The sequence below is a fragment of the Cyprinodon variegatus genome, unplaced genomic scaffold (genome assembly GCF_000732505.1).
Source record: "Cyprinodon variegatus isolate N-32 unplaced genomic scaffold, C_variegatus-1.0 Scaffold469, whole genome shotgun sequence".
NCBI classification, from domain to species: Eukaryota; Metazoa; Chordata; class Actinopteri; order Cyprinodontiformes; family Cyprinodontidae; genus Cyprinodon; species Cyprinodon variegatus.
Window position 1 is genome coordinate 548432 of NW_015150922.1, and position 16015 is coordinate 564446.

The window sequence follows — 16015 nt, forward strand, 5'->3', positions numbered from 1 at the left end:
TATATATATATATATATATATATACTCTTTAAATAAATATTCAAAATCAATATTTTATTTTACTCTATGGTCATTTGATCATTTGGTATATTTTTATTAATTAAAAAATATTATTAAATGTATTATTAAATTACAAGTGTGAATTTATTTTTAGTATGCAAATTTAAAACAAAATGGAAGATTTGCATTCATAGTCCGAAATAAACTCAGAATTAACTAATGCTTTTACAGGCATAATTTTGTCCAAGCATAAATCCTGTTTTTTGGTTTGCCTGGAAAAAAAGGAGAAGCAGGGGAGGCAGTCATAGCTAAGAGATATGGAGATGGGGCCACTGATAGAGGACCTCATAGAGGCTCCAACAGTTTTGGGAATAAATGAGAGGAGAGGTTCAACAATCCTGCACATAAAAGAAGTACAAAAACTACAATAGTTCATATGAAAGCTAGATTAATGTACTAGAACAGCCAAGGTAAAGTCCAAACAAACATTAAAAGACCCCACAGCTTTGGTTGCAGGGATGGCAGGCTTTAAAGGGTCTTACTTAAGTGTGTCAATAAAATAATATTGACTAAGCAATGGTTGTCCGGATTTGGAAAAAAACACTAAAGGTTGATCTAGCTTTGATGTAATGTCCCTTAAACAGATCTGAATGAAATTCAGTATTGTGCCCTCATACCATCCTCATGGAGTCAGTTTCTAACAGTTTGTGCAGACACATGCACATTTGTGGCCTGCTAGATGTCCGTATGCAGGTCTAACAATCCTCTGGTTCCTCCTTGCAAAAAGGCAGAGGTAGCGTTCCTGCTGCTGGGTGGTTGGCCTCCTACAGCCTCCTTCACGTCTCCTAGTGTACTGGTCTTTCTCCGGGTAGCGCCTATAGCCTCTGGACACTTCGCTGACAGTCACAGCAAATCTTCTTGCCACAGCTCATATTGACGTGCCATCCTGGATGAGCAGCACTTCCTGAGCCAACTGTGTGGGTTGTAGAGTAGAGAAGTGGTCTGAGGTCCCCACCCACAGAACCGCTCCTTTATTGAGTGTCTTGCTAATTGCCAATAATTTCCACCTGTTGACTATTGTATTTGCACATCAGCATGTGAAATTCATTGTGTTTCAGTGTTGCTTCCTAAGTGGACAGTTTGATTTCACAGAAGTTAGATTTATTTGAAGTTATTTTGTATTGTTTACATACCCCTTTTATTGTTTTGAACAGTATATTTATTATTCCTTCAAAACATTGTGAAAAAAATTACATATCTTACATTAAAGACACTTTATGTTCCTGTTAAGACATTCGTTATAATTTTACCAGCATGAAAGAAGAGAAAGGAGATGTTTAACTGACCCTAACATCTGGGCAGGCAAAGAGGAGGCTTAATAGTGACCAGATTTGAGGGGCTGCTGGAGTACAATGAGCAAATGCTTCCAAACTGACCTCTTAAGACACTGAGTCGAGTGGTAGCAGTAAGCTCTCCTGCTGAGTTGGAGGCATGACATTCATAAATCGCCTCATCTCTGGGGGTCCTCAGTGGCTGGATCCTCAGGACAGAACCCGACCCATCGTCAAACTCTATCACCTGGTAATGTAAAAAAAAGAATAAATTCAACGTTCTGCAAGTTTAATGGAATTAAATATTTAGCTTATTCAAATGAATTGTTTGAGAATAAAGCAGCTGGTAATTTTATTCCTACAATCTGATTAAATATTTCAGTGACACAGCCGCGACACTTAGCTTTTCTCTTTAATGTTTTCAAACTATTTTTTTACTGAAACAACTTTAAAAACCCTTTTCCCATCATCCTTATAAAGAAAAGTACATCAAAAAAATTCTGGGAACCTGTAATCATCCACTGTTCTGGGTAACTTTATGGGGCAGAAATACATGGAAATGACTTTCGCCCATTTATTGTGTTCTTCTTGAATATGCAATAATTTGGGATGCTTTTAAAAAAAAATAAATATATGCTGCATTATAACTGCTCTTGCATAAGCTTAATACACATGTAATTGATCTGGATTCAAAATTCTGGGACATTTTCTACTGACGGAAATCCAATAATGATAAATCCCATAACAAGTCCTGCCCAGCAGGGCAGCAGTGATGACTCAAATTTCATAAAGGTCTGGATTAAAAATAAAAGAGCTGCTCTAGTGATTTGGTCATAAACAAGAAACAAGAGAGGCTAACTTAAACCTGCAACTTACAGTCGAGAGCATCCTGGGCACAGTGTGAAGGGGGGGTGGGGGGAGGGGTGGGGCAAAGGTTGAATGCCTTTAGGAAACTAATAAGGCTGAGCGTATAAGAATCTCACAGACTGTAGCCCAAGGCATCATCTGACTTATAGGAGAGTTGAAGAACATGGCATTTCTCACACCTGTGCAACCTTTGAAGTAGAAAAGCAAGAAAACTGATTGCATCTTTTGAGCTTCAAAGCACACCGTTTGTGACTAAAACAGATCTCTCAGCTCCCAGTGCTAAGCTAAATATCAGCTGTCAATATTACAATGTATTAACTATTGGAATTTTTCATGATAAATAAACACTATCATATTTGACCTATCATTCAGAATTATATTCTATTTACTAAAATAGGTCTTGATAGACTTAATTATGAATCTCCATCATAAGGTTTGATAAAATACAAAGTTTAAAGTATTTTGCTCTTGATGACATCACAAGGGGCATATGATCCATAAGCATTAAGGAACACTGTGGGGGACTGATTTTGACAGATTCTGAGCAGTTAAAGTGGCATATAATCCACGAGCGATTTAACCCTTCACGTTTAAGCTAGAGTCTGACTTTCAAGTCTCATGGATGCTGTCATGGATGGTAAAACTAAAGAGAAGAGCAAAGATGGCAATTCTGATTATCAAAACATGAATAGTAATATTTATTCCTTATTTATTTATCTCAGTTTTTCCACCTGGTAGTTTTTTTGTTGCATCTTTGAATGCGGGAAACATTCAGATAAGTTTTCAAAAACCAACTTCTGACTGCAGAGAAATGGGTTTGTTTCTGCATCTGTTGTGAGCAGTGATGGTGAGAGAGGAATGGACTTCACTATGGCACAGACAGGCTGGGAATGGGTACTAAATTCAGTACTTTTGTAAGTAATGAATTCTGTCATTGCAATAGATACCTGTTTACGTGAAACCAAACAGTCCTTTGTTTTAGTACCTAAACTGATCATTGATACAGAGGGAATGAAGGAGTGGGTAACTTCAACACTGCATAGAACAGGCAAAAGTGTGATGCAACAGAACCCACTGGTACAGTGAATAAAGGAAGGATGGCTAAGCAAAGAGCTCCAGAATATGGCTCCAATTTTCAAAATGCGATGCAAATTACACTTCCTGTGATTTTCGCGGCCTATTCTGCAAGGCCAGCGGCGGGTGCATTACTAATCTAAGGAAGCACCTGGTTAAGCGCACAATTTTTGTCATGGCGGAGGAATGCACAATTTTTTAAAGCCTTGGAACTACGGCTACAGCTTCTGCATTCAGCACCATTAGCATGCCTGCATCTTTTAGAACTTTGTTCTCTGTAGCAGGCAACCTGCGTGAGGGGGCTGCATAACAATTAAAGATGATGTTAGCCTCACCGATTCTATAGTAGCGGGAACCGTTATCAAATGTAAACGGTATCTTTCCCAAGAAGTGGGATTGTGATGCATTTGTGTCCTCGATATAAATTATTTAATCAAGTGCCATCTAATGCAACATGTCTGGAAAATCATCTCTGCAATCACCATTTCATATGAATGTTTAAAAAAAACTTTTCTTTAAATTATCACTTAATGTTTTAAGTGAAAAGATAAAACTTTGTGCTCTGATCTTTTTATAAAAAGTTCTTCCATTTGTTTGATCCTGTTCCTGCTAATTTTTCCTGAAATCCATGGAGTTCTCCAAACAACTCATTGACAACAAATCATTGAAAGAGGAATTTATTAAAACACATAAAAAGGAGAATAAAACAACAGAAAGGAACTGGGAAATAGAAATAAAAGAAAAGCTGTGACTGTTTTCCTGATGTGCTGTAACTTGAGGGATATGTGTGTGTGTAGTTGTATATGTTACTTATTTAGAAGCTTTTTTGGTATATTTGCTGACCTTCTGACAACCAACAGGCATTACAGGGACCAAAAAGCTGGTCCTAATGTGGCAGATCCGAATGTTTTCATGGTTAAGGATGAGGTTATTTATTTTTAGGATGAGGTTATGGTTATGGTTAGGTTTGTATTGAATGCAAGCTAATTTAGGGTCTAAACTCTAAAGTTTAGGTTAAGTTTAGGGTTAGGTAGGTGTTGGTAATGTTTAGGGTTAGGGCAATGGTCACGGTTAGGCCATATGAATTACTGGGAAATTAATAGAAGAAGAATAATAGGAGAACAATTCTACTTTATTTTCATTACAATTGTCACAAGTACAAAGCAATGAAATGAAACCTCTGCATTTAACCCTGTATTTAGTGTGACACAACGTGTGTGTGTGAAAGCTTGTTTCTCAGAGGGCAGATTTAAAAAAGAATAGAAAAACAACTAAGAGAAACTACCATGACACATTTATAGACTTTTGTCACCGACTATATCTAAAGGGAGTTTGGCTGATCGTACAAATAATTCTGGTGACCAGCTTTATTAAGATAACTTTAGTTATTAGGGTTTTCAAAGATTTAGCGTTAAGTATCACAAAGCAATAGCAAAACATATGGATCATCACAGACTATAGGCTGGTATGAAAGAAGACGCTCTTTCACTAGAGTGAGTTAGAGGAGATGGATATGTCTCCCATGCCCAGCCATTAATCCATTAATTATGAAGCTACAGCCCGGAAATGGTCAGTTCAACCTGTAATAAAGTCTCCAGTAAACAACAGTCCAATCAATGAGCTTCTGTTTTGACCTCTGTCATCAGATGCTAACCTGTATATTTAACAGCGATAGAAGACGTCACAATAGCGTGTCATACCTCAAATCTCTGGTTGCTGACTTTTTTGCCTTTCTTATTCCAAACAATCTTGGGCTGTGGATCTCCTGCTGCCTGGCATACGAAGGAAGCCACTCCCCCCTGCACTCCAGTTTGGTGCTCTGGAGTTCTTGTGAATCTAGGTGGAGCTGTGAGGGAAAGATAATTACAAGAATAAGTATGGAAATATCTGTAAAATGCAATATGTAAAACATGCAAACATGGTGTGTAATTAATGATATACGTAAATACATTACATGTATAATGTAGTTCTTATTTCTGGAAAGCCGAAGTGTCAAATACTTCCTTACCTTACTTAAGTAGAAGCTATCTATACTTTATTTTATTATGTTTAATTTGTACTTGTACTTCTTACAGATTAAGAATAGACTCCTTAGTTTTGTTACATGTAAGCTACTTTTTATCATGGCCTTTTGATATATAAAAAAATATAAAAACCATCAAAATAATGAGTTTCATTAGTTTCATGAGTTTCGACAATTAATTTCTTTGAGGTTGGACTTGGTACTGCACCAACTTGGTGTTCACTACATGCCAAAACAAATTGTTTTTCAAGATGATGCAAAGTTAAATTTGGGACTTTTGAAAATTAAGCATAAGGAAGTTAACATCCAGAATTGTGGAAATTTTTTTCTTTCATAGGTTCTTGCGTTACTTTTAGTTTTACACTTTAAGTAGGATTAAAAATGGTACTTTTAGACTTTTACTTGAGTTAAAAGTTGATACACTATCTTCTACAAAAGAGTTTTAAAACAGCAGGATTTATATTTCTACTTGAGTAATAAAAATTAATACTTTTGACAACTCTGTTGGAAAGGTTTATAGAGAAGTGAAACGTATCTAATCATACCCCTTCTCCTTCCTATATGCTGTAAAATACAACAATTTTCTGAATTTCTACTTAACCATTACTTGAGCAAATAAATACATTTATGCACATATAAACATGAATATACACATTAACATGTGCCTGCACACACCTTCATTTATATAATTGTTACTCATTGCACACGACTTGACAATTGCAAAAAATATGTATACACATCTGTAATACCATCACAATAAACCTGCTAATGGTGGAGCAGAAATATATCAACTGAGTAAGGACCAAAGTTTTAACATAATAGTTTATAAAAAAAAAAAAAAAAACTGAATTCCTCTAAAAATCCTGATGGAGCACGGAACAGATTTGTGTCACACTGTCAGTCAGATAGGTGAAAAAAAAGCCCATATTTCTATCTTACAACAAGGAAAAATTCAGCAGTTTGAAATATATTTCAGTTGTAATACCAGTGCTACCGCCACTCACTACACTTAGGAAGAGTTCAGGACCAATTGTCTTAGCTACCTCCAGTTTACTGTAATGCAACTGTTTTGCAGTTAGCTAAAATATATCACTTGTAATTTATGATAATTATGTACTTATAGATACGTTTTTTTTTAAGCTTGGGTGTCTCCATGCTATTTGATACTATCCTTTAATTCAGACAAAGATTTACCTGAAACTTTAGTGGCTAAGTGTTAAAGATTGATTTTTCCTGCATTCACTGGATTATTTCTCAACAGTTACCAGCAGATGGGGAATGAGGGCAGCTGTGGATGAAGAATGGAGATTTAAAACAAACATTGAAAACACTGCATATGTCTTCTTTTCACTTGTGCATAACAGGCCAAGGGGAAAGAAACCCCCAAACCCAATGATTTGGATATGAACCACCAAAGAAGCAAAATATGATCAGTAATATTGAATTATTTCAGGAACGCATTTTAAAACACAACTAAAAATTCCACAAAAAAAAAGAAAGAAAGAAAAGAAATAACACAACCAGTCCTCAGTGGTTTAAAAGAGAAACATCATGATTTTTTTTTCATTCCTGTTTTCACAAATAAGTCAAGACGTATCCTTTGTTTTAGGGAAAGTTTGGATCTATAACATTTTTATGACATAATGATCAATATATATTATTGTAATTAATGTATGAAAACATTTTGCTTTTCAGGTTTTAGCACAAGAAATTACATATATAAACCATGATATCTGGAAAACATTATACTGTAATATTGTTGTTGGTAAGCAATTAAAGATTACAATTAATCCCAACTTTTCATTACATTTAAAAACTTTTCTACTATCATATCTCCTTCGCTCAGCTTTAGCATTTCAGTCACTATATATTGCCTGGTTCAAATGGCAAGACAATTCTGGGGAATTTTGACCTGATCTTCCCCTTCCGACATTCTTAAGGATGCTCTGATTATCGTGATGGTCTAAGGATAATCTTATGAGATAATCCTGCTGTGTGTGCAGTCTGCTCAGAAGGGTGTTGGAACTGCTCTGACCTCAAATCAGGGATATTCAACATGTTGGCTGGTCCCCAGAGGACAAACAAGGACGCAGCCTGTTGAATATAGTCAATCAGAAAGCAAGGTGATGAAAACACAGCGACAATAAAACAAAAACACACACCGATATCAGTGTAGCAACGAGAGCCAGTCCTTTATCCAATACCTTCTCTTTGTTTAATTTTCTTTCTCTGTTAAAATTGATTGAGATGCAGTGATCCTATACCTGGATCGGATAACAGTGATTTGATATCCAATCTAGTCCAATCTTTTTTTTTTCTGCTTATTTGTTAATAAATTATGAAAAGTACATTTATATCTGTGTTAATTTGTTACCTTTTTTTGACTATGTTTTTATGTTTTTAGTTTATTCATTTAACATTGGTTCATTCTTGGTGAAATCTTTTTGTGTGTGGTGTGTTGTGCTCACCAAGCTTGTACACCTTACACTGTAGGGACAAACCCGATTTATCAGGGGTCTCAGATTTAAAAACCTGACATACAATTTTAAAATCTTTCTGCATGAAGCAGGTATAATTTGTTTGTATCACCGGAAATCCAATCAACTGGCCAATAGGGCTGAATGAGTTCGCCAAAAATAAAAATTGGAATTTTTTTCTAACTCTATTTTTGCATTTGTGGTTTTATTTTGGTATTCATTTGCACACAAGCACATTAGATGTTTCACTTCAGGCTTTTATTGTTATCATAACATTGAAATCTTGCATGTAGAGTCCAATGTGATTTCAGTTTTACTGTTGTGTGGCAACGTAATGACTACTGTGGGTTAGCTACAAATCAATTTCCCCTTTTGTGTGGTGGCAATCCCACTTTAAACTTTAAGCATATAACTGCAGCCTAAAGCCCAGGAGTAAGAAAGTCAGTGTTTTACTCTTGTTTTATGTAATAAACCAAATTTGAGAACCTCTGCAATTTAAAAATTACAATTATATTGCTAATACAGTGAATTGCCAAGGCCTACCAGCTAAATGTATTATTGGAGAGGAGATCATGAATGCAGGAAGCCAAAATTACAACAGAGTATTAAATTACTGCTTCAAAGCAAATCTTAATACTTAAAGCATCATGCACACTAAAGTGTAGGTCTAAACTTGACATGTGTATATGATTTTGTTATCATATCTGAACATATACCATGATACTGTGACCCAAACAGTGACAAATATATGCTGATCCTTTTATCAACTGAAACTTCGGGTATAATTTAAAACAAACATTTTTGCTGACAAATCTCTCTTTGGGAGGCTGCACAGTGACGCAATGGGAAGCACTGCTATCTTGCAGCAAGAATGTTCCGGGTTCAATTCCCGGTCCGGGGTCTTTCTGCATGGAGTTTGCATGTTCTCTTCTCCCTGTGCATGTGCGGGTTCTCTCTTCCTCCCACAGTCCAAAAACATCACTGTTAGGATAATTGGCTTTTCTAAATTCTCCTTGTGTGAGTGGTTGTTTGTCCTGTCAAGGGGTGTAGCCCCCGCCCCTCGCCCATTGGCAGCTGGAGATAGGCATCAGCACCCCTTGCGACACCAGCAGAGATAAGTGTGACGGAAGATGGATGGATCTCTCATTAGAATCAATAACAAATATTTCCATTCTATTATTTTCTAGCTCTGAAATCAGTATTATAATCACGCGCCGCACAATGGCAGCCCACTGCTCCCCAAGGGGATGGGTTAAATGCAGTAATTTCCCACTAGGATTATTAGAGTACATAAAACAAAAAAATAAAAAATGGTAGGGCTGAAACAATTAATTGGATTAATGGTGATTAATCAATTACTGAAATAATCATCAACTAACTTAGTAATTCATTAATCGTTAAATTGAATGTAGAAGCTTTAAAATATGGTTTAGCGGACAGAACAACCCATTCAGAGCAATAATTATATCAAAATTATTTTAAAAAAATATATATAAATGTTTTGCATTTAAGATAAAAAACCTTTATCGTCTTTTAATGTGCTCAATATGCAGAACTCCTCAAGTGGAAAAGTTGAACCTGGTTTCATTTTGTAAAAAAAAAATAATCGACAGATTTATAGATTTGCAAAATAATCATTATTTGCAGCCTTAAATTATGGGATATCATGATTCTATGTGTCATAGCTAAATGCTTAAGAAGCACTTTATAATCTCTAAGCAACCCAGTTTATTTTAAGTCTGTGTTACACTACTTGGAATACACCTACAACCCATCTCCCAGTTTAGACACGCATGTGGGTGGCTTTGTGTCTGTGTGTGTGTCTTCTTCCGTGTATGTGTGTGGATGCTCCCATCATGTTTTCCCTCTGTCCCTGTATCACCAAAGAAGCTTAATATTTCTGTGCCATAAAGGATTTATGAAGACTTACTTCTGACATGACCACTAAAGCCTCGCGTTCTGGGGACGGCAACAATATCATAACCCCAGCCTCCGCTGGATTGTGACATCACAACATCAAAAAGATTCGTCCCGTCAGTCACGGCGCGTCACCACCAGCTCTAATGGCATTCCAGCCAAACCAGAAAATCCCTACTTAAGGGCTTACCGCCAAGCGCCCTGACAAAGGGAGAGAAATTGCTTTTTGCTGTTTAAAAGGCGGGAGGGGGGGAAGGAGAAAAGCTAAGCTGTTCAGAGAGGGGGAGGAAAAAAAACAGGAAAATAGTAAGGGGAAATTAAGAGAAAAGCCAAAAGCAATCGAGAAGAACAGATGAGAATGGAGAGAGGAAAACGAGCAGGAAAGGAGGAGACGCAGAAGGGGAACCAGATGTGACGCCAAACAATAAGAGAAAAGCAACCAATTAACTGTAAACCTAAGTGCTTCACAGCCAAGTACCACCTCGCATGCAGCTTTATGAGCTTTTACAAAACGCTCACCACCTGGATACAAGCGAGTAATTGCACAAGACAAATAATTTCACATTCAAATTAATGAACAACTGTGAATTCCAGAGAAGAAAGAAATGCATAAGGAAAAGGAAACTTGGAAGAATGAATCTAGAGAAATGATCAAGAGAAAATAACTGTAGGGAGGGAACAAAATGCTCTGGCAGGTTAAGCTGCACTCACTGATATTTCTTTTTCCACATACAGTTAAATGCCAAAAAATTTACTTAGAAAACTTGTGATACCAAAAGTCAATTCCTTTCTATATTCAGAAGTGGATCTTTTGTGATGATACTATTGTAATTAACCTGGATGTAACAAGATCTGGCAATAAAACACGGCAATATTTTTTATCAAAGGGAGGTCAATTTTGGTCAAAAGCCACACACTATGGTGAGGGCTTTCAGTGTGAAACTCTTTGCCTATAATAATCTAATTTTGCAATGTAGCACAATATAAAAAAATAAAAATAGTAGTCAGCAACATTTGGTTGTGTTATCACCAAAAATACGGTTGTTGTCTAAAAAAGGATTACCTCTCAGGTTAAAGGCCTCCAGTCACACTACTGCTGAAGTCATGACTTTCCCATTTTTTTATGTGAAAGCACTATAAGTATTTCATCCATCCATCCATCCATCCATCCATCTTCTAACCGGGACCTAAGTGGGGCTGCTAGGGGTGCTGGAGCCTATCTGCAGCTGTCAATGAGCGAGAGGCGGGGTACACCCTGGACAGGTCGCCAGTCCATCACAGGGCAACACAGAGACAAACAGGACAAACAACCATTCACACACACCTAAGGAGAATTTAGAGAAGCCAATTAACCTAACAGTCATGTTTTTGGACTGTGGGAGGAGGCCGGAGTACCCGGAGAGAACCCACGCATGCTCAGGGAGAACATGCAAACTCCATGCAGAAAGACCCCGGACCGGGAATCTAACCCGGAACATTCTTGCTGCAAGGCAGCAGTGCTACCCATTGTGCAGCCTCCCAATCAGAGATTTGTCAGCAAAAATATTTGTTTTAAATCATACCAGAAAGTTTCACTTGATAAAAGGATCAGCATATATTTGTCAGTGCTAACCACTGCTCCACTAAGCAGCCCACTATAAGTATTTGATAAAAAAGGGAAAACAAAAGACAGAAAAAACGTATTAGATATGAAAGGTTTGTATTTGCAATTTATTCTTTGAGAATACCCCAATTGGCTAACCAGACTGACTAATAATTAGCTGCTAACAACATTTCTGGTATACTTGTAATTAAGGAAAGCGTAATTCCATTTTCTTTCTTTTTTTTATGTGTGGGCTACCTTTGTTATTGTGTGTTACAAAATCTAAAACACTTAGACTGATCAAACGTTAACACTGAAGAGATATCCTTCAAAGCAAAGACTGAGATTTGTGGAATCTTTTTTCTGATGCGATAATACATGCTTATTTGACATTGGACCATCTGATGATTTAAAAAGCATGAAAAATAAAACATGTCACTAATTAAACTTGGATTTATTCAAGAGGGATTACTGATTTTAAGCACAGCTTTTAATTCAGTTCAGTTCAGTTTATTCTTAGAACAGATATTGTAATTTTTAGTTTTTACCTCATGTACAATATTGCTCATTCTTGTGAACTCAACTGCATAATACCACATCTTGTGTGCCATGACAAATTTTTTTCACTAACTTACCTCAACCTTAATAATTTTTCATTTTTACTGTGGAAGAAATTGTGTCTTTGCTTATGCGTATTTTCACGCCGTTGTATGTAATCCATGCCTATTTCTCTTATACTCTTGAAAGTTGCCAAGGGAACATAATTATTGTAATTTCATATTTTTGACACTGCATTGGCTACCTTTCCGACTGATCATGCATAAAATATAAGTCTGCAGATTAAAAGATAATAATGTAATATCTTCCATTTGGGGCCATAACGTGTGCAGTTTGCCATTTCATGCACACACTAACTTCTCACGCATGCCATTACAGTGAGAGTGGGTGCGTGCTGCAGGAGAGAGGGAATGTGCGAGTGAAACACGGGAAGGCTGAGGGGAAAGGAAAAGAATGAGGAGCGGGGGAATCTCTCTCTTAATCCTCTTACTAATCTCTCCCCCACAAAACAAATGAAAAGTGTAAAGCCAGCAGAGCCATGCTAACAGGCTTGCTAGGTCTTCCAATTGCTTTTTTTCCCCTATCTCTCAGTTTTTTCTTTATCTATCCAGCTTCTTCATACTACGTCTCCTGTTTCACTCTCCAAGGTTCCTTAAGTCTAACACTTATCTGTGTTCCTCACTCTTAATTCTCTGAATAACTCCTTCCTCCTGCTTTGCAGCTGCTCCCCTCTCAACCCCTTTCCTCCTCCCCCTCCATGTTTCTCGTTCCCCCATCTCCTCCTTCCATCTCTGGGGTGTTACATAAGTCATCTGTTCACATTGACTGAGTTTATAAAACGTGTATCTGCAGGTTGGGGTTAGAAAAAGAGATCAACCAGTTGCACCACAGTGCACCTATCTTGGTTCCTCTTTTTTTTAATGTCTCCCTTTATTTCCATTTATCTCCTTGTGCATTTTCTCTTTTACATGCCCCCAATCCTTTGCTCTGATTCTATATCCTCCTTCTGCCTCTCTTTTTTTCTTTCATTATTGTGTCAGCATGCTCTAACTATTTGGTATTTTGTTTGTGATCATTGCAGGCTTTACTTTTTGATATTGTAGTGCTTGACAGGATTAAGCACTGGACCAACAGACATGTAGGCCAACGGAGAACAGGCTGAAGAAAAATGAAATGAAAAAAAGGAAACCTTCTCTAATATTTACTGTTTCATTTTTTGTGAAATGTAAACTAATCAGCAGAATTAAAGACATTACATGTAACTGATGTTTTCAAGTATCTGCTGATTTGAACTAAATGCAAGATCCAAAAGAGAAACTTGGGTGAAATTGAGCATTATCAGCATTTTTCTGCTCAACAGATGGCAAGGATTACACATCCAGCTCTCCTTCTTTGGAGATGGCTTAAAAATGAGCCAAACATTTTCAGAGGGTAACTCTGAACACAAAGGAACAATGCATCCGAGCCGAAATGAAATGTACTGATGGACGCTATCTTCAGAGAGAGTCTGAAAACAAAGAGTAAAACTAACGGAAGCTAATAAATGGATGGGGGACTACGGGGACAAACTGCTGCTGCCAGATGGTTTCCTTACCGAAAGGGACACTTGAGAGAAGTCAAGTTTGTAAGAGCAGATGCTTGCAGAAACCCTTAGGGAGAAATATTTTTGTGCATAATGTGTCAAGATTCTGTGCATCTTCGAAGGCCTTTTGATTTGTTTGAGAAATAAAATAACTGGAAAAAATAAGTCGGGCTTGAAACACAATGAAAACAAAGTGGTTACAGCACACTGAGTTGTAACAATGCTTTGTAAATTACACAAGATGATTTAATCTTTTATTTTGTGAATTTTATTTAACTCATTCAATTTCCATTTTGGCATCAATAAAGTATCTTTGAGATTAATTTATTTTACTTGAATCACACATCAGGAAACAGTAGTAGCAGCCATTTAGAAAGGGCAACATTATTTACTAAAATGAGGTATAATAGCTAAAATATTATTTAGATAAAAACCAAAACAGCCAAGAGAAGCACAGATAAACTAGTTTATTGATTCAGTTTAATGGAAAAAAGGGGGTAGTCACAATTTTAAACATTTTCACGACAGCAGAAACCTGCACTTCTTGAAAAAATTTTTTTTATTTATTTTTCTGATAACTATATCATTTTAATAGTGGTTAAGAAACTATGAACATATGTGGCTATAGTAGGGTAAACTTATTGTTGCTAAATCCTTATTATCAAACTTTCTACATTAAAACATGTTAAAAAACAAATTCAACATCAATTTCAATACATAACTACAATAAAATGTGTGATAAAATGAGCTTAAAAGTCATTATTTAAAAAGAGTACTTAATCAGATTTTTTTTAATAAATTCAATGGTTTGGACTGTTTGAGAGTATACAAGAGGAGTTTAAAAAGTCTTAATCAGATAGGAAAAACTATATATTCTGAAGCCATAGCTGTAGCATCTAATGACTCGTACTAAGGAAACTTTAATTGGCTCTGAGTGTTAAGTAAACGATTCCCAAACATGAACTGAATTAGGTCCTTCAGATGAGCTCAGGAATGAGGCCAATAGGGAACTAAACCATGAGTCGTTAGTCTGAAGAATGGGTGGGCGGCTGGCCAGGACCATAACTTAAAACACATTAACTTCAAACCGACAAATTAAGAGCAAATGATCCGCTACTCGCTTTCAGGCTGGTAATGAAAATGGATTCCTGGACCCAGCAAACTCGTGAGCCTTTCATCCATTTGCAGAAAACATAGATTTTAAAACGAAAACATTTGGCAAAATGGGCCAATCTGACATAGAGAGTTAAATTATGCAGAAATAAATAGGTGGAATTTGATAAAGCTATTACTCAGGTTTTTTAATATCAGTAATTCAATTTTATATGTCTGAGTTCAAATTGATGAGTTTAGTCATTTTCATTGTGTATATTACATCCTAGCACCTTTGAAATATCACCTTATGGTTGCATATATATTATTAATAAATAAAACAATCCCATCTGTTCTGTGACATTATAGTATCATAAAAATTATTACTATGAAGTTAACAGTGATGTCACAGAAGAGGATAGAATGAGCTTTTATTGCCTATAGTTATGCATGTCCAATTAGGGCTGCTCTTAATCACCCACAGCAGCCGGAGGGTCTGGCTAGTGCTGACTTAATCAGGGTTAATTCGCTAGAAACACAACGGGAGGAATTAATCAAACAGGATCCTCTTTTATGCACAGGTCATTAGAAACACATGGGCAACCCACTGGCTATAGAACTTTACTGGGTCAGATCTGGCTTCCCATGAAGGGGAACAGAGGGTTTCTCAGTGCTGGTCCCAGTGCATTAGTTCCATACCAGCGCTCAGCAACGTTTGAGCTAAGCTAATGCTATCCAGGCCTCTTCACAGATGATTGCACCTGTTTAGCTAATGCTAAGCTAAGGTAATCACATTCTTCTTCTCACAGATGGGTGCACAGCTATGCTATAGCTGCTGATAGCATCTGTTCTGTGCAGCCTGGATGCAGAAACAGAGAAACGAAGGTGTCGAAATACCAAGCATTCATGTCCATCGACTTAATCTGGCCTGCGCCAACAGTTTGAAACACATCATAGCTGGAAAGAACAGGAAGGGTATCCTGACTGATAAATATTTTAGGTTGGGTGTGAAAGAATGATGGGATCTGATACATATGTGGGTGTTTCAGATGTGACCCAGTTCTGTCACCTTTAGTGGAAACATACTGTTGCATGATTGATAACAATTTTTTTGACTTTCAAAGCATTTATGCTATACATCAACCTATACGGCCTCATGCATGCTCAGAGTGGGTTCCCAAAAAAGTTTTCTTATGTCCTGCAATGCTGTGTCATATTTTTATTTAGCATCATCTCCATCAACATCTGCATCTGAACCTTTAAAGGCTTTTACACCTGGAATTTCATTTGAATGTTTTCCCGGTAAGTTAAAAGAATGGAAAGAGAAAAAAGGAGAAAGAAAAAATGTTTTTCATTTCATGAAGATATTACTAATGCCATTTCTTCAAAGTTTGTGTCCTGTCATTCTTCTTTCCTATCTGTCTTCTTTCATTATTCCATTTAATATTTATTTCATTTTTCCTCTCACATTAACATTTCTCCTTTGGAAGCCATATTTCAGTCTTGGAGGTT

General features: G+C 36.7%; 1 protein-coding gene across 16 annotated transcripts in view; it reads right to left on the reverse strand.

The window, feature by feature from the left end:
- LOC107094191 (receptor-type tyrosine-protein phosphatase delta-like) overlaps positions 1-16015 on the reverse strand; it is a 213406-nt gene that overhangs the window by 75598 nt on the left and 121793 nt on the right. For all 16 annotated transcript variants that reach the window (XM_015389642.1, XM_015389649.1, XM_015389647.1 and 13 more), the window contains 2 exons: positions 4973-5118; positions 1437-1578 (listed from right to left, as the gene is read on the reverse strand). In XM_015389642.1, the coding sequence (XP_015245128.1) occupies positions 1437-1578; positions 4973-5118 (288 nt within the window). The remainder of the gene's footprint in view (positions 1-1436; positions 1579-4972; positions 5119-16015) is intronic.